Consider the following 19,306-nt stretch of genomic DNA (forward strand, 5'->3'; position numbering starts at 1 on the left):
AAGTTTTACTCACTTTTGAAGCTTTGTCAAAGATAAATAAAAATCATGTATGCCAACCCAGCAGCTATTTCATGACTTTCCGTACTCAAAACAAATTTTTTCTCCTGACTTAGCACTTTTTACTCAATATGTTAATGATTGAAATAAAACACTAAAACTATATATTTCACAAAAAATACTATTTATTTGTCAAACTACTTCTAACGGTTTTGATCTGGACTCTTTTGGTGGATGGTGCGCAGCCAATAATTTATTTTTAAATTCAACCAAATGATGTGTTGTCTTACTACAAAAAAAAAAAACTGTCACATACTTTATCTACAAACTAGATGCTAAGTCTTTAATCGTTGTCAAGAGAGTAAACACTTGGGTGTAATTTTTGACTCCAAACTCTTTTTCTAGTCAAATTGACTTCATTGTTTCAAAATTTGTAGCAATGGTTGCGTTCAGTAGACGTAACACCAGTGACTTTAAGGACCCTATGACGTTGAAGGCCCTTTATATATCCTTGGTCAGAAGTGGTCTTGAATATTGCTCAATAATATGGAATCCTTTCTATGAATCTAACTCCTATAAAATTGAGGGAGTTCAAAAATTGTTTACAAATATTGCTTTACGTATGCTTCACTGGCCAGACGGCCTCCCATCACATACCAGCAGGCGCAAATTGCTTGGACTTCAGGCTTTGCATGACAGAAGAACTTTTATCTCACTCATGCTTGCCTATAATATAATAAACTTTAGAACGAATTGCTCTGATTTATCTAATTTATTCGTTCCATATATTCCACTGCGTGATCTTCGGCATAATAGATTACATAGGCCGACAGCATCTCAGACCCAGGAACCGGACTATATATTTTCGAAGTAGTTTGATGCGATGAATCGAAATCTGTTCAAAATTGTTCTATCAGCTCTGGTTTTCAAGATATCTTAACCAAAAAGCGCAAAAAACACAGTTTTTGCCCATATTTGAGGTTATGTAGCCTTGCAGATGTTTCCTTTCACAAAAATTAAAGAATAGCATCTTTGAATACAAGTCTTATACTATTTTCACACACACGGCTTATTGAATAATAAAGGCGATTTCATTAGAAGGTGAAATGAGATCATTAAGTTTCTGTGTGAAAACAGTATTATTCTTTCAAATGGCGTTGAGTTTGCTCAAATATAATTTTTTTCGCTGAGATATCGTATTTTGAAATTTTGTGGTGTGGTAGGAGTTTTTCTAGGGGTTAGGGGATACGGAAGTTGATGGGTTAACAGTTAAGTTGGTTAGCCCACTTGTGGTGTGAGACATCTAGATAAATAAAACTTATTTTAGGAAAAATATGCGAGTAAACGCTGTCCCCAGGATTAAGTGGGTTAGCCTGCTTGCCGTATGATAGGGGTGGTTTCTAGGGGTTAGGGCTGTGTGTGACTTGGTACCCGAGGGTTATATAGTGTAGGGGTGTGGTAAGTTAGCAAACTTATGGCGTGAGATAAAATTTTAAGAAAATAAGACTCGATTCGAGAAAATTAGTAACCGACTATATCATGTCTATGTTATCTCCATCGATTTTCAGGTGTAGGGAAATTTAGAAACATGAAAATTTCAAAATGCGGTATCTCAGCTAAAGAAAATGATATTCGAGCAAACTCAACGCCATTTGAAAGAATAGGACTTGTGTTCAAAGATGCCATCCTTTAATTTTGGTGAAAGAAAACATCTGCAAGGCTACATAACATCAAATATGGGCAAAAACGGTGTTTTTTGCACATTTAGGTTAGGATATATCAAAAACCAGAGCTGATAGAGCAAGGCCAGATTTGGATTCAGCGCATCATATACCTTCGGAAATATATAGTCTGGTTTCTGGGTCTGAATAATGGTTGAATTTTGTCGGCCTGTGTTATTTATCGAAATAACTCATAAAACGAATTATGCTATGAATGAACCTATAACTAGTACTATACATCTACATAGCAAATAGATTCAGTAGTGTTATTAATTTTAATAACAGCTTATATAAGTTTAAGCTTGAATTGTTTTCTATTTTTAACTAGTCTGTAAGAAAGCATGTAGTTATCGACACGTAAAAATTTAAGTAGATAAAAGTCAGCGCAAAGCATTTATCAAACACCAAAGGCATGTCTCAATTAGGTGAATCCAGTTTCAAGGGGTTGTGTTCGCAACGCTCTCAGGGGGTTGCCAGCGCAATATATAGCTTCTCCAACCCAATTGTCAACCTCACCTACCTGTGGCGAATCATGTTTCATTGACAGCCGAGGCTCTGGAGACCCCAAGTTCCTCATGGAGCCAGGGGGTGGAGAGGGCGGGATGGCCTGGAAGGTTTAATGTGGTGATATAAATCGTTCCCGAGATGGTCGGGCTAGTACCTTAATAGTGCTTTGTTACCGGAACGTACCGGACCATATCCGGCAAAAGACCATCAACATCGGCCCAAAGCCTTCGGGGATTGTTTTTATCGTTAATACAACAACAACAACAAAGCATGTACTTTTAGACTGAATGAATTAAATAAGTAAATAAAATGCGCGCACAAAGAAATTACTGGTAATTCAGATTGATATTATTGACTGGTTGACTTAGCACATTTTTTTTGAACAGCTGACGACTTAGCACATTTACACATCATTGCCCACGGCACGTAAAAATTAAAAATTTAAATATTTTTTTTTCTGATCGTTGTATTTTGAATTCAGTTTTAAAACTGCATTAAAATACAATTTTTCAAAAAAAGTGACTTAGCACAATTTCACATTAAGCTAACGATATATAATTTTGGAAAAAAAACTTGATATTTTAGTAAATCATGCAGCAAAAAATAACAAAAATGTGAAGGTTGAAATAGAGAACCCTTATTTAAAAAAAAAATAAAAAAAAATTATAGTGGCGCTGCCTATTTTTGAAAAAGATCCATTTTTTAAGTATTATGGTCATAAATAAAGAACCGTTAAAGTTATCGCTAAAAAACTATCTTTGCGAAACCCTGTAATTGTTTTATTTCAATGGAATACATTTATTCTTTTTAAGTTTATAACATTGGAATGTGAGAAAAAAAAACAAAACTTAATAAATAATTTTTCAGAAGTTCATTTATATAAAACAAGTAAGGGAGGCAAAGTTCGGGTGTAACCGAACATTACATACTCAGCTGCCAAATTACTGCTTGCAAAACTTTTAAATTACATTCTTTTAAAAGTGGGCGGTGCCACGCCCATTGTCCAAAATTTTAATAATTTTCTATTCTGCGTCATAAGGTCAGCCCGCCTACCACGTTTCATCGCTTTATCCTTCTTTGGTAATGAATAACCGCACTTTTTCGGTTTCCGAAATTTTCAATATCGAAATAGTGGGCGTGGTTATAATCCGATTTCGTTCATTTTAAATAGCGATCTGAGATGAGTGCCTAGGAACTTACATACCAAATTTCATTATGATACCTCAAAATTTACTCAAGTTATCGTGTTTACGGATAGACGGACGGACGGACATGGCTAAATGAATTTCTTTTTTCGCCCCGATCATTTTGATATATATAAGTCTATATCTATCTCGATTAGTTTATGCCTTTACGGTGTACCGATATGCGAACAAAATTAATATACTCTGTGAGCTCTGCTCAGCTGAGTATAAAAAAGTTTTAACTGGATCCCTGATTTCAACTTTTGAAGCAGCAAAGATTGCACAGCCAAGTGTTATCACTAAAGTACACGTTGGAACCAACATTTATTGTGTTTGCGTGGCGGACTTCGGTGAACTAACCACGATTTTATTTTTAAGTTTTATGGTTCGCAAGTTCAAGACCCTCCAAAAAGTATTTTTTTTTTAATATGCTACATTTTCGGGTAGACTATACATTGAGGGTCCAGAGGGAGGGGTTCGATGGCGGTGGGAGGGGTGGTTTTAAATCCCCCGATTCTAAAAACACCACCCATGCCCACAGGAGGCTTATAGTTCGATCACAATTTAATATTAAATTTACTAAAAAACGATAGAAAACGCAGTAAATTTGGCAAATTTGATGCTACCAGACATCAAAATATGTATAAATAAAAAACAAATCAAGGTATTTTAATCGGGCGATTTTTTATTCTAAATTTTAAAATTTTTTGTGAATCAATCGTAATTTCAGGCATGCTTAACCAACGAAACGATATCATTTCGTTACGATAATCAACGTTAATAAACGAAACGAAGTCATTTCGTTTCGTTTATTAACGTTAAGATCGTCAAATTAACGAAATGATTTCGTTTCGTTTTCTGCCATATCAAAACGAAATCAAATCGTTTATGTTGATTATTAATTTCAAACTATGCTGGCAAAGCTGATTGATGGCGGAGTCATTAAAGGTGAAAGCATTAGCCAAGCTGATTGCAACTTTTCTCATGAATTTTGACAGTACGAACATTTCTCAGAGTATTTTTGACATTACCACCAACGAATTACACAAACAAATTACATACAGTTTGTGTGTGTATGTGCGCTCGTTGTTGCCACCTTACGGCTTCACCATTGCTATAGCATTGCCAGCACAATTCAAACATAAAGTATCACGTTTTTGTTAACGTTTTTAACGTTAACGAAAGCTTTTCGTTTCAGTTAAAAACGAGATACAATTTATTTTGATAATTTCTTTATCGATAATATTTCGAAGTGTTTCAACGGAAACGGTGGAAATTTTTTGATAAACGATTAGCTTAACGTTAAGGTGCATCGCTGCGTAATTTATAAAAAAAAAATTTCGCCGCAGGGCAACTTATCTATTTTTTATGGAAAACTAAATTTATTAAAAAAAAACAATAAACAGGCGCCGCAGGCAAAAATCGCGCGATTTTTTATTCCATATTGTCTATTTTTTATGAAATAAACGAAATTTATTTAAAAAAGTGCTGTAGGCGAAAATATGGAATACAAGATCGCGTGATTTTTGTTCCAAATTTTCTTTTTTTTTTCGTGAAATAAATAAAAGGAGTTAAATGAAAAAGGTCCGTTTCCTTTTTCTTGCCTTGGTACTATTTAAAACATCTGGTAGCATCAGTGAATTAGTTAAAATGACTGCATACTTGTGTTCGCGGATAATAAACAAATAAATTATTCAATTTTAAAATAATACGTAAATTTAAACAACACAAAAAAGTTGTTTGTAGTTTTATAAACACTAAAGAGTGTAGTTATGTATAAAATTCGTGTGTAAATGCTCGTGTGTATATAAAAAGTGATAGTTATACCTTAGTAACTTTACCAACAAATTACTAATAAATTGCTAATAACAATTGAAAATCGCTGGTTAGTTCTCGGTGGGAAACTCACTTAGAACCTATATGCAATATTTCAAAGGTCAAACATCATTGGTTTCCGAATAAAACTAAATAGACTCTTAATGTATAGCCAACCCCTGTACAAATTTGAAAAGTTTAATTTTTAAAGCTAAATCCTAAAATTTTATTTTTTATACATTTCACAATTCTTGTCTGCGTACAAAACTACTCAACCTACATATGTCAAACTAAAATTTTAACAACCCTGCTTGTTATATTGCACATACCATAGTGTACCTATATAAGTGTGTCAGCTAAGCGATAAACGTCAAAACTACAAACAGCCTCGCTCACCTGATGCAAATCTCAGGTCTAGAGATGCATTTTTGGTACGTAAGAGTACTTCAAGCTGAGTTGCATTTGATAGTTTAATAAAACTTTGTAGTATTTACAGATGAAATAGTTGCATATATTTCCGCGGAAATAAGAATACCAGAAGATTTGTAGCCTGCAACAATGCGGAAACATACGGGAAGCAAAATTTATTTAAATTAGAGCCAAAATATAAAGCGCCACACGTGTAACGTGGAAAAATTTCACTTCTAAGGCTGTTTACACAAATGCATAAGGGCAAAATTATATAAACGCTTTGGTCGCTTCAAAGCAAAGATAACGTACGGCGTTTCATTGTTTTTCGTATGGCGTTGTCAAAGCGTAGGCACACAACCAAAGCATTTAAGCTGTAGTCATTGGCGCCGTTTGTCGTATCGCCGTAGTCGTATCCCTAACGTATCCAGCTGTTTATCGTTACGACGGTAAACCAAAAACCAATTAGTTGGGTACGATATGGTTACGACCTTAGCGGCACCAATAATCGATTGCATTGATTCTCATAAGTTTGGTCGAATCAGCTGTTATAAGGTTACCGATACGGTTACTGATAAAGCACCAATGTCTGCAGCTTTATGTAATTTGTTCGATACTTCGCCCGACAGATGAATTAATGAATGCAACACAACCAAAGCGTCTGTGTAAAACCGCCTTAATTTTTGTGAAAGTCGCCTGCAAATAAAATGGTGCTGTAAGTGCAAACAAATTAAACTCCTATATGGCACTACTTTATTTTCTATGTATTTTTCTTGTAATTTGTCTTATATTTTTTGTCGAGGGAGCGAATAAGGTTTTAGTACTGGTGCAAGTGTGTGAACTATATTTAAAAAAACTAACGAAATACAAGAAAAATACAATGTAGTTCATTAAAAACAAACAAGCCAGTTTGTATTTCGATAGGGTTTTTTGACATTAGGCCGTTTTTCTTTATTTTTTCTGACAAATGAAAATTTTGTTTTTAGTTTCAGAATTTTGTGCATAAAAACAAAACTAAATTCAAAGTGTAAATTGTGTGTGCAAATGAGTTTTCAATAAGTGTACATTTTTCAGTTTTTCATAGTTAAGGAATTGACCTCCAGATTCTTGTGTTACACAAATATAGTGAACTTGGGTACAGAAATTCAAATTAAAAAGTTTTTATAATTTGAAAAACTCTACGTTTTTCTGCTTTTTACACTTAAAGGAGTAACCCTCCGTAATAAATTAAACTTTTAATGAAAATCAATAACTCTGAACTGAACACTTTTCGCCATGATATAAAATTAAAATGCTGTGGAACAGGAGCAACACTTGTGCCTACATAAACCCTGTTTCAATCTTTTACGTCTCTGCACAGAACCCTAATTGACCGTTTTCAAACGAAACAACAATTGCAACCCAGATTTTCCCGTTATGCTAACATAAGCGAGTGCCTGTCAGAAAGAAGTCAACACACTTGTACTTGTACACTATGGCACATACATATATACATACCTGCATTGAATCAGCACTGATTATTTCGCCACCGAAACGTTCAGCCAACTCAATTGACAGCTTAGTTTTTCCAGTTCCAGTGGAACCCACAATAACAATCAGTGGCGTTTTTTTCATCATTTTTATTTTATTAAAAATCCACTTTAAAGCACGAATAATTAATTAAATATTTCACAACAAAGAAGAAAACTGTTTCACAAGTTAAAACACCAAAGCCTACGCTACTTATGGTAAAGTAAAATAATATAAAACGCGAAACACACGTACTGATATACATAAATATATATACACTCTCGCTGCTACTAAAATACACACTAATCAGCTGTGCGCACGCTGGCAGCTGTTAGGGTAGCCAGATTATTTTTAGCTCAAAAATTTAAGTAACTGTAGCATTGACCACTGCGCCATCGTTAGTCGAAATAGCTCGGGTGTTATAATGGTGCTTCGATCCACGTAGTGACGCTGGTTCGAATCCTGTTGGAATTTTCTTTTCCCTAAGGAAAAAAATTTGTAAGATCACTTCGACTTTCATTTTTCAAAAAAAAAAAATTTTTTTTGATACAATTTCGAATTATTGAGCGAATAATTTATTAACAATTTGGAGACCAGTTTATGGACATTTCTGGAGAGCAATTCATGTTATGTGAAGCGAGATAATGAAAATGAATTTCACACATTTGAATAAATTTTGTATGAGTTTTTTGCTCATTTTATCATTTCACAGAACGTGAATTGCCCCCCTGGGACATTTTTTAAATTAATTCGCGATATTTTCAGGACTTCGTAGGGGTTGGTTCACTTATCTTCGAAATTTGTCTTCATAATAATTTGCGGATCTATCTGGACTGATTTTCAATCCGTTTCTGTATAATTTTGGAATCTCGTCTAGACGACTTCGAAATTATTTTTGGAATAATTTGGTTTTTATACTCAGCTGAGCAGAGCTCACGGAGTATATTAATTTTGTTCGCATAACGGTAATCCGTAACGGCATAAACTAATCGATAAAGATATAGACTTATATACATATATCAAAATGATCTGGGCGAAAAAAGAAATTAATTTAGCCATGTCCGTCCGTCCGTCCGTAAACACGATAACTTGAGTAAATTTTTAGGTATCTTAATGAAATTTGGTACGTAAGTTCCTGAGCACTCATCTCAGATCGCTATTTAAAATGAACGAAATTGGACTATAACCACGCCCACTTTTTCGATATCGAAAATTTCGAAAAACCGAAAAAGTGCGATAATTCATTACCAAAGACGGATAAAGCGATGAAGCTTGGTAGATGGGTTGACCTTATGACGCAGAATAGAAAATTAGTAAAATTTTGGACAATGGGCGTGGCACCGCCCACTTTTAAAAGAATGTAATTTAAAAGATTTACAAGCTGTAATTTGGCAGTCGTTGAAGATATCATGATGAAATTTGGCAGGAACAATACTCCTATTTTAAAGCAAAATTTTAACAAAAAATTGAATATATTTACCGTATATAAGTAAATTGTGTCAACATTCAACTCCAGTAATGATATGGTGCAACAAAATACAAAGATAAAAGAAAATTTTATAATGGGCGTGGCTCCGCCCTTTTTCATTTAATTTTTCTAGAATACTTTTAATGCGATAAGTCGAACAAAAATTTACCAATTTTGTGCCGGTAACTACTTTCTGTGAAAATCGGCGAAATCGGTTGAGGTTAGGTTAGGTTAGGTTAAGAGGGCGTGCGTGGGTGTTACCCACACTTCCACTCGGAGACATTTTTGTCCATTGTGTGTGCCATCGTTTAGCCACATTATATCTTAGTAGTCCTCAACGAACCACTTGCTTTCCCTGATAAACCCAAAAACAATCGAGACGTTCACCTTCTCAACCTCTTCCAGGCTGTCGAAGAAGCGTGAGCCCAGAAATCTGAGCCTTCTTCTTTGAAGCGCCGTGCATCGGCAGAGAACGTGGTAGATCGCCTCCTCTTTCTCCTCATCCTGACAGCTTCTGCAGAGGGAGCTTGTTGGTATTCGCCACCGTCGGAGCATTGGTGCGATAGCACAATGCCCTGTGATGACACCCGTAAGTACCCTCACCGCAGATTTGTTCAGTTTGAGAAGGAAGCGGGTGCCCTTCCTATCCAAGCATGGCCATAAGGACCTTGAGACTTCGAAGTCAACCCTATTGGTACATAGCAAGTCTGTTGCCCTGTTCTCATATTCGTCGATCCTCCCTAGGAGATAACTCAGCGGCGGTCGGACGGAGCTGTCCACCTCACTTATGTCGGAACCTTTCCTAGCCATCTCATCCGCCAGATCATTCCCTTCAATGCCGCTGTGCCCAGGGACCCAGCAAAGGGAGACATTGAGATTACTTATAGAAGCTAGAGAGGCTCTACACCTCCGCACGATGTCCGATTTTATCATGTTGGACTCTAATGCCCTTAAGGCGGCTTGGCTGTCAGCAAAAATTGTTACGTCGGTGTTGGAGACCGCACTATCTTGGAGCAGCTTTGCCGCTCTGTCTATTGCATAGACCTCGGCTTGGAATACACTGGATGCGTCAGGAAGTCGGAATGATTGGCTTAGCTGTTGATGTGTTGAGTACATCCCAGCTCCAGTTCCCTTTTCCATTTTCGAACCGTCGGTGTATATTGTGATGACCCTGCCGTTATCTAGGCCTACTTCCCATTCCTACCTTGAGGGATATCGTATGTTCTGAACCTGGAAGTCCAAAACTCCTGTGATGTGGTCTGTTTTGGATGTTAGGTCGGTTATTATTTCGTTTAATTGCCCCTTCGTCATATCGTCCAGAATCGTCGCGTGGTCGTGCTTAGCTGTTTTCTACATGTTGGATTCTCTTAGTCGTAGAGCTCCTCTAGCGGCTAATCCCTGAACGAACACTTGTAGAGGCGTCAAGTGAAAGATGAAATTTAGCGCTTCCTGAGGTGCGCTGCTCATGGCACCTGACATTCCCAGGCATGCCAGCCTTTGTACCTTCCCGATCCTCTGCTGATTACTCTTTTTGTCTAGCGCCTTCCACCAGACTGGAGCTCCATTGTTAGTATCGGTCGAATGAATGTGCTGTACATGCCATGAATGACCTGTGGTGCCAGTCCCCAGTTCCGCCCAAAAGCCCTTTTGCACGCGTAGTATGCTGCTAGAGCTTTCTTTGATCTCATCTCAACCTTCCTTCTCCAGCTTAACTTGTAATCGAGTCTAATTCCAAGATATTTCGCTTCGGAAGACAGGTTTAACGTTGTGCCGTTTAGCCTCGGTAAGTTAAAGGAGGGTATCTTTGTCTTTGTCGTGAACAGGACAAATTCGGTTTTTGTTGGGTTTGCCCCCAGCCCATTTTGCCCTGCCCATCGCGAAATGTCGCAAAGTGCCGATTCCGTGAGTTCGCTAATAGTTGGCAAGAAATTGCCTGCGATCAGAATTACTAAGTCATCGGCGTACGCAACTACCTTTCTTCCTTTTCTCCTACAGATTTCAAGAATTTCGTTGACCACCAGTATCCAGAGAAGAGTCGATAGCACCCCGCTTTGGGGGCGCCTCTGGTGGTCATTTTGCCAGTAGAACCAGTCCCTAAAGTCGCGTTGACTACTCTACACCTAAGCATAGAATCGATCCATGCGGCTATAGAGCTTTGGGTTCCATATCGTGTAAGAGCCTTGCAGATTGCCTCTGTCTGCACGTTGTAGAAAGCGCCCTCAATGTCGTGAAAAGCTGCTAGCGTGTACTCCTTGCAGTTCAGTGAGTTCTCGATGGCACTGACTGTCCCTTGGAGGGCACTTTCAACTGATTTGCCTTTTTGGTATGCGTGCTGAGCTGCATCCATCTACCAGAGATTGGCACTGCTTCTAATATGTAGATCGATAAGTCTCTCCAATGTTTTAAGGATAACGGAAGAGAGGCTTATTGGTCTATAGTCTTTGGCTTCCGAGTTGTTAAGTTTTCCTGCTTTAGGAATGAAAACCACCCGTACATTTCTCCAGGCTTCCGGTATATACTAGAGATATACGCCGCCGCCGATTAGGGTCGTTTTTCACACGCCGCCGCCGAATGTCAAAAATATCGGCGCGTAACTATATTTTCTACTCGTTTAAGACTGTTTGGGCCATTTATTGTTCATGTCGGATATGGTCGAAAGTGGTATCAACAGATGCGCATCACTGTCAGTTATAAGAAACTAATTGCGAAATTTAACTCTTTCTAACTGTTCAAAAGTTATTTAAAACAAGTAAGGAAGGTTAAGTTCGGGTGTAACCGAACATTGCATACTCAGTTGAGAGCTATGGTGACAACATAAGGGAAAATAACCATGTAGGAAAATGAACCGAGGGAAACCCTGGAATGTGTTTGTATGACATTGGTATCAAATGGAAGGTAATAAAGAATACTTTATGAGGGAGCGGGCCATAGTTCTATAGGTGGACGCCATTTACGGATATTTCCATAAAAGTGAATCAGGGTTAACTCTAGAATTTGTTTGTACGATATGGGTATCAAATGAAAGGTGTTAATGAGTATTTTAAAAGGGAGTAATCCTTAGTTCCATAGGTGGACGCCGTTTCGAGATATCTCCATAAAGGTGGACCAGGGGTGACCCTAGAATTTGTTTGTACTATATGGGTATTAAATGAAAGATGTAAATGAGTATTTTGAAAGGGATTGGGCCTTACTTCTTTAGGTGGACGCCTTTTCGGAATATCGTTATAAAAGTGGACCAGGGGTGACTCTAGAATGCGTTTGTATAATATGGGTATCAAATGAAAGGTGTTAATGGGTATTTTAAAAGGGCGTGGGCCTTAGTTCTACAGGTGGACGCCTTTTCGAGATATCGCCATAAAGGTGGACCAGGGGTGACTCTAGAATTTGTTTGTACGATATGGGTATCAAATGAAAGGTGTTAATGAGTATTTTAAAAAGGAGTGGGCCTTAGTTCTATATGTGGACGCCTTTTCGAGATATCGCCATAAACGTGGACCAGGGGTGACTCTAGAATTTGTTTGTACTATATGGGTATCAAATGAAAGGTGTTAATGAGTATTTTAAAAGGGCGTGGGCCTTAGTTCTATAGGTGGATGCCTTTTCGAGATATCGCCACAAAAGTGGACCAGGGGTGACTCTAGAATTTGTTTGTACGATATGGGTATCAAATGAAAGGTGTTAATGAGTATTTTAAAAGGGCGTGGGCCTTAGTTCTTAAGGTGGACGCCTTTTCGAAATATCGCCATAAAGGTGGACCAGGGGTGACTCTAGAATTTGTTTGTACGATATGGGTATCAAATGAAAGGTGTTAATGAGTATTTTAAAAAGGAGTGGGCCTTAGTTCTATATGTGGACGCCTTTTCGAGATATCGCCATAAACGTGGACCAGGGGTGGCTCTAGAATGTGTTTGTACGATATGGGTATCAAATTAAAGGTATTAATGAGGGTTTTAAAAGGGAGTGGCCCTTAGTTGTTAATGTGAAGGCGTTTTCGAGATATCGACCAAAATGTGGACCAGGGTGATCCAGAACATCATCTGTCGGGTACCGCTAATTTATTTATATATGTAATACCACGAACAGTATTCCTTCCAAGATTCCAAGGGCTTTTTATTTCGCCCTGCAAAACTTTTTCATTTTCTTCTACTTAATATGGCAGGTGTCACACCCATTTTACCAAGTTTTTTCTAAAGTTATATTTTGCGTCAATAGACCAAAACAATTACCATGTTTCATCCCTTTTTTCGTATTTGGTATATAATTATGGCATTTTTTTCATTTTTCGTAATTTTCGATATCGAAAAAGTGGGCGTGGTGAGTACAAAGTGAGTTCAGATAAGTACGTGAACTGAGTTTAGTAAAGATATATCGATTTTTGCTCAAGTTATCGGGTTAACGGCCGAGCGGAAGGACAGACGGTCGACTGTGTATAAAAAATGGGCGTGGCTTCATCCGATTTCGCCCTTTTTCACAGAAAACAGTTATCGTCCTAGAATCTAAGCCTCTACCAAATTTCACAAGGATTGGTAAATTTTTGTTCGACTTATGGCATTAAAAGTATCCTAGACAAATTAAATGAAAAAGGGCGGAGCCACGCCCATTTTGAAATTTTCTTTTATTTTTGTATTTTGTTGCACCATATCATTACTGGAGTTGAATGTTGACATAATTTACTTATATACTGTAAAGATATTAACTTTTCTTTTAAAATTTGAATTAAAAAAAAAAAAATTTTAAAAGTGGGCGTGGTCGTTCTCCGATTTTGCTAATTTTTATTAAACAGGCATATAGTAATATGTAACGTTCCAAATTTCATCATGATATCTTCAACGACTACCAAATTACAGCTTGCAAAACTTCTAAACTACCTTCTTTTAAAAGTGGGCGGTGCCACGCCCATTGTCCAAAATTTTACTAGTTTTCTATTCTGCGTCATAAGTTCAACTCACCTACCAAGTTTCAACGCTTTATCCGTATTTGGTAAGGAATTATCGCACTTTTTCGATTTTTCGAAATTTTCGATATCGAAAAAGTGGGCGTGGTTATTGTCCGATATCGTTCATTTTAAATAGCGATCTGATTTGAGTGCCCAGGAATCTATATACCAAATTTCATCAAGATACTTCAAAATTTACTCAAGTTATCGTGTTAACGGACAGACGGACACATGGACGGACGGACGGACATGGCTCAATCGAATTTTTTTTCGATACTGATGATTTTGATATATGGAAGTCTATATCTATCTCGATTCCTTTATACCTGTACAACGAACCATTATCCAATCAAAGTTAATATACACTGTGAGCTCTGCTCAACTGAGTATAAAAGCTGTTTTTGAATTGATTCTAGTCTATCCACATGAACTTGATAACGATTTTGATCAGAATATAGTCAGAAAAGGTATTAAGTTTGATTAATATATGTGACCCGGCCTATAAAAAGGTGGCTTATAGGTAGGTAGGTGAAATGGCTGCGACCCTGGTCCCCAAGTAGCTATTTAAAGCCGTTTTGATGCCATGTAACTCGTCTAAAAACCTACGGAATGTTACGGTCAATGTATTACAACCAGCCAGAGTTGTTGATAAAATTAAGAATATTCGGGATTGCTATCTCAGATAAACCTCTGAGGTCTTCTAGAAACGGGGTTCCAAGGAGCCTAGCCGGGCATTTACACATAAAGTGTTCTACTGTCTCCCTGGCATTTGGATCTTTGCAGCTTCTGCAGTATTCGTTATACGGAATGCCCATCTTTTCCGCATATGTACCTACTGCCCAATGCCCGGTGCAGACTGCTAACAGTTTGCGTATGTTAGCTCTGGATTTGTTCAGAAGACTTTTCGTCCTCTTTCCATCATAGTTTGGCAAAATGGATTTTGATATCGCACAGGTGGTGATGTTATTCCACTTTATTTGTGCTTTCTTCAAGTAGAAACTTTGGATAATCCCCTTGGCTACTGCTAAGGGTATGCCTACTTCGACACTGGTTATTTCCTCGTTCATCTCCGATGAGCCCCTGCGTGCTAGCTCGGCGGCCTTCTCGTTACCCTCTATCCCCTTATGACCCGGGACCCAGATAACGCGTAGTTATAGATTGGTGGATAACTGGGATATGAGTGGCTTACAAGCCCACACTAATTTTGAGTTAATGTGTGGCGAAGAAAGCGCTTTTATCGCTGCTTGGCTATCCGATAGGATGCAAACTTTACCAGCTACATTCAAGCCCTCCAGTGATTTGCAGGCTTGCCAAATCGCGAGGATTTCTGCTTGAAACACGCTGCAGTGCGATGGGAGTCTGAATGATGCAGACAAATCTAGGGACTCAGAGAAGGCTCCGGCCCCCACTCCCGATTCCATCTTGGAGCCGTCAGTGTAGATTTGGATGTCGTCCCTTATGCCCGGGTTTCTCTTCCATTCGTTCCTGCTTAGAATGGCGGTATTACAACCGTACTCAAGCTTCAGTTTGTGAGGGTAGTAATCTGTCTCGGTACTACATGTACCATCCGGAAGTTTATTTAGGATACTACTATGCCCTTGCTGCGTATCCTCCCAAGACCCAGACTCCCTGAGTCTCAGTGCGGTTTGTGGCGATGTAAAAAGTGTATGGAAGTCGATCGGAAGCAGGTGCAAAATGGGGTCTAAAGCAGCTGTGGGGCAAGTGCGTCCGGCCCCTATGGCACCAACACACGCAGTGCACTGGACTTTTTGCAGGCTGGTGAGATTGTAGCTCTTACTTAGAGCTTCCAACCAGACTATGGAACCATAGGTAAGCACCGGTTGCACCACCGCCTCGTACATCCGAAGTACCATGCTTGGCTTGAGTCCCCATTTCTTACCAAACATTGATTTGCAGGCATAGAAGGCGATGCAGGCTTTCCGTACCCGCTCTTCGATGCATACTTTCCAATTCAACTTGCAGTCAATTGTTAGTCGCAGATACTTGGTCCTCGATGACAGGGTTAATTGCTGGCCGTTTAAGAATGGTAGTCTGAAGGCAGGTGGCTTGTACTTCCTCGTGAAGAGAAGCAGGCCCGTCTTGTCGGGATTTAACCTAAGGCCACATCCCTGTGCCCACTGCTGAGTTTAGCCATGCTCTTTCCATGATTTCGCTCATTACAGAGGCGAAAGGATCAGAGACCAAGAACGCCACGTCGTCGGCATACGCCACGATCTTAACCCTCCCAGTGTTAAGTTTTCCTAGGATTTTTATCAACCAAAGCAGAGGTGAAAGCACCCCACCCTGTGGTGTGCCTCTGCAGTGGTGGCTTAAGATTAAAAAAAAAAATTTTCCACTTTTTTTCTGGTTTCGATAGTTTTTGAGACGCTCTTTCACGTGGTGAAAACTAGAAAGTCCTAACTTGCTTAGAAGTGTTCTGGAGATGACATTTTCATCCACTTCCACCTTCAGCTTGAAACAATGCTTGTAGTTCGTCCTCGTAATTGATACCAACATCATAGAAAGAATCATCATCATTCTCTTCGTTTTCACAGAAATATATTTGAAAAACCTCGCTAAATTCTTCTTCGACAGACATTGTTCACAAGGGACACACGTCCTACTCGTTCAGCATTGCTTTTAAATCTGAGCACTCACACGCTTTCTTTTCGGTCAGAAACTGGTTTGTGCTTTGCATTGAAAAAAACATCGCGTATATAAACACACACGAACTTATCTCATTTATACTCTTTTGCCTTTTTTGGTTGCCCTTTTGGGCATGACTGTTCATAATGCAAAAAAAAAACTACTAAGAAACTGAAGCGATGCATTGTTTAACAGCTGTTTCTCGCAATTTCTTTTTTGAGTCATAAGCCACCTTTTCATAGGCCGGGTCACAAATATACATATACTATATGCATGAAAAAGTATGTAAAATTAACTTTTGCTTGGATTGGAAGCATATTTATTCACACATAAAGTACGCATGCTGTATTGGTTAAAAGTATGAACAATTCATAACTTCCCGGGTGGAAAGATTTTATGCATGCATGAAATATGCATGTTGTATCAATTAAATCGTATAATTCTAAATATTCACTTTTTTCAATTATATTTCAGTGAATAATTGAGAACTCTTTGATTTTTCTTTATTGTCTTCATGAAAGAATTCGGTCCTTGATCGGAAATCATGGGCATGACCAATAGATGAGAGTTGATGCAACTTGAAACTATCAAATTGGATATATCAGCGATTAACCGCACCTCCACCAACCTCCTCTACCCAGCCGTTGCAACAATGTATGATACATTGTTGACGACAAACTGGCTTTGCTTCGACATTGCTTAAGGCGGCACTTCCTTCTAACGCTATGTACCATCTTTCGCTTTTGCATCCATTTTCCCTCCAATTTTCGTTCCAATTTCCATTCTAATTACACTCCAGCTTTGCTCCATTTTCGCTCCGTGTTTCATCCACAATGTTAGGGCTGTGGTCAACCTTTTCAACTCATAGACTTGTTAGCAAGGTTGCCTGTCTCAACAATATCTTCGCAAAGCAGTCCGCCTACTGCTGTCATCCGACATACTCTGCTGATTACTCAACCGTCAAATCCTGCCACAGTTTTGGATGTGGCCGTCCGTTCTGCGAAAGCATCCTTATAGGCAACCTTTCACAACGCAGCCTAAAGAAGCTTCAAATATCTCAAAAGACAAGATGAGCACTGCCCATTCGTCAATTATCGATTGTTTTTAGCTGACGATAGGCAAACGTTTCTCCATTTCGCTCCGTATTTCACCGATTGTCACGATTATGGGATGGGACCAACACCTTCGTCTGCCCCTCAGGGTCAGCTTTCAATGAATTAGGTTTATCGAGACAAGCAAGAGACCGAATTCCCCTGGGTCTGGCACCCCCAAGGGAAAACTATATCTACTCAGAGCTAGTCAATAAGTGAACTCTTTTTTGAAACCACAGCAACTGTGATTCTCCCACAAGGGGGCCGAACCCATGTACAGAACGTGCGACCTGAATACAATCATCATGTGATGCAATGCATCAGATCACAACTGGCTTTTCCTGCTCCCCGCGGTGGCAGTTTTTAAAGACTATGCTTAGGGTCCCGCAGGCGATACGCCGCGTCCACTCTGCTCCTTTCGAGTAAAGTCACCTTACTCATGGATTGGTTAGCCATGGTATTATGATCGCCTTTTGTGATCGGTATACCTACGGCGGGCATATTCTTGGCCCCTAACCCGCAGGGGTATTTTTCAGTATATTTGGACTGAACATATTGGTAAGATATGTATGTGCAAGAATTGATTGTCCATATGTATATATCAAGTTTATGGTTTTAAGTTGCGCCGTCTCTTATCTTATTCATATTATTGTTGTTGTATAAGCATTAACTTAATATGCAGCATAGGTTGATCAATACAGCGTTAATACTTTTGTACGTATGAAACCTGCATATGGATGCATAAATGTTGTTGTTGTGCCTTCGAATGCATTCGGCATAAGTACGGCCATATGCATGCAGAAGTAATACAAAAGGAGTAATAGAATATGTTAATTGGAAATGAACGATCATTTATACTGGCATGAATACATAGTTGAAACTCATGCCTCAAACATTGATATCGCAAGCATAGATTTCCAACTAAACATTAACCCATTACCGCCTACCGTCCCCATAGCGAAATCTGTCCTTAAACACCGGAAATTGATAATGTAACTGCAATAACGACATACGAATAGTGCAACTAGTATATATAAACATTAACTTATCTTGGTTGTGTCAATAAAGTGTAATTTAAAAACCTTCGTAATTAGGCATTTGGTCGAGTTTATTCTTATGAAGTATTTATGTACATTTTTCGAATATATTGTTAAACTACAGTAAACGAGTTTCACAAAAATATTTAGTGAAGAGTGCGCAAGCTTTAGGTGGTATAGTGATAAAAAAATCAAAAGGGGATTAATAAGGTATTGTTTTATATTGATGTCCCACTTGGGGACAATGGGCGTAACCATTCACTTTTTTTTTACGTTTAACAGGTGTTTTTGGAAGCCATTACTATGGCACATCGTATACTCAGAGAAAAACGCCGTTCTAAAATCCAGCACCACCGGACTCAATTCAAGCTTTTCATGTTCTTACTTTTTTGTTCTTGAAAAACGAACGACTGTTCTTTTAAAATATATATTTGGTTGGTTTTATTGATTTTAAACCCCCCAAATTGCTTCCAGTTACGAGACGACTATTTAATTATAAGTGAATAAACCGTGGTTAATAAATATTGCTATTTTATTAACTATTGTAACTAAAAACTGTGTTGAAGATTTTTTATTTCGCTATCGTATAAGCTCGCACTTGTTAGCCAGTAAGTATTGCAAAAAGAATGGTATAGAGAAAATGAATAACAACTACAGGTGTACAAAATAGAACATATGTAGTAAAAGCTAGTATGTATGAAGATGGAATAGTGCAGGGTGCCACAGTACTCCCCCGCTAGATGAAACTACCGGAATCGATGTGGTATGCTAACGTGTCTACCACTGCGAGTATGTTTCATCGAAGTATGTTTAGACTGCTCCTCTATATTTTGCGTGACAGTCGATTCCGTACAGTCGGGATTTGCTATGAATGCTGGCTTTAGGCGGTCTATGCTTATATTCGTATGGCGTCCTCGTACAAGTAGTTTGAAAAATTTCGGCGATCGCTTGACTACAGGATACGGCCCGTCGTAGGGACATGTTAAT

The 19,306-nt window shown here is 38.5% G+C and overlaps 1 protein-coding gene and 1 long non-coding RNA gene across 3 annotated transcripts in view; one reads left to right on the top strand and one right to left on the bottom strand.

The window, feature by feature from the left end:
• Positions 1 to 7,390, bottom strand: part of LOC137251338 (tRNA dimethylallyltransferase) — a 689,017-nt gene extending 681,627 nt beyond the window's left edge. Inside the window, exon 1 of one of the 2 annotated variants that reach the window (XM_067785738.1) lies at positions 7,130 to 7,390. In XM_067785738.1, coding sequence (XP_067641839.1) covers positions 7,130 to 7,249 — 120 coding nt within the window. In that variant the 5' untranslated portion in view covers positions 7,250 to 7,390. The remainder of the gene's footprint in view (positions 1 to 7,129) is intronic. The other variant, XM_067785739.1, reaches the window with a different exon arrangement.
• Positions 7,184 to 19,306, top strand: part of LOC137251341 (uncharacterized) — a 383,967-nt gene continuing 371,844 nt past the window's right edge. Inside the window, exon 1 of the long non-coding RNA XR_010953215.1 lies at positions 7,184 to 7,359. This is a non-coding gene — a long non-coding RNA (uncharacterized lncRNA). The remainder of the gene's footprint in view (positions 7,360 to 19,306) is intronic.

This window comes from Eurosta solidaginis, chromosome 4, assembly GCF_040869045.1.
Source record: "Eurosta solidaginis isolate ZX-2024a chromosome 4, ASM4086904v1, whole genome shotgun sequence".
NCBI classification, from domain to species: domain Eukaryota; kingdom Metazoa; phylum Arthropoda; class Insecta; order Diptera; family Tephritidae; genus Eurosta; species Eurosta solidaginis.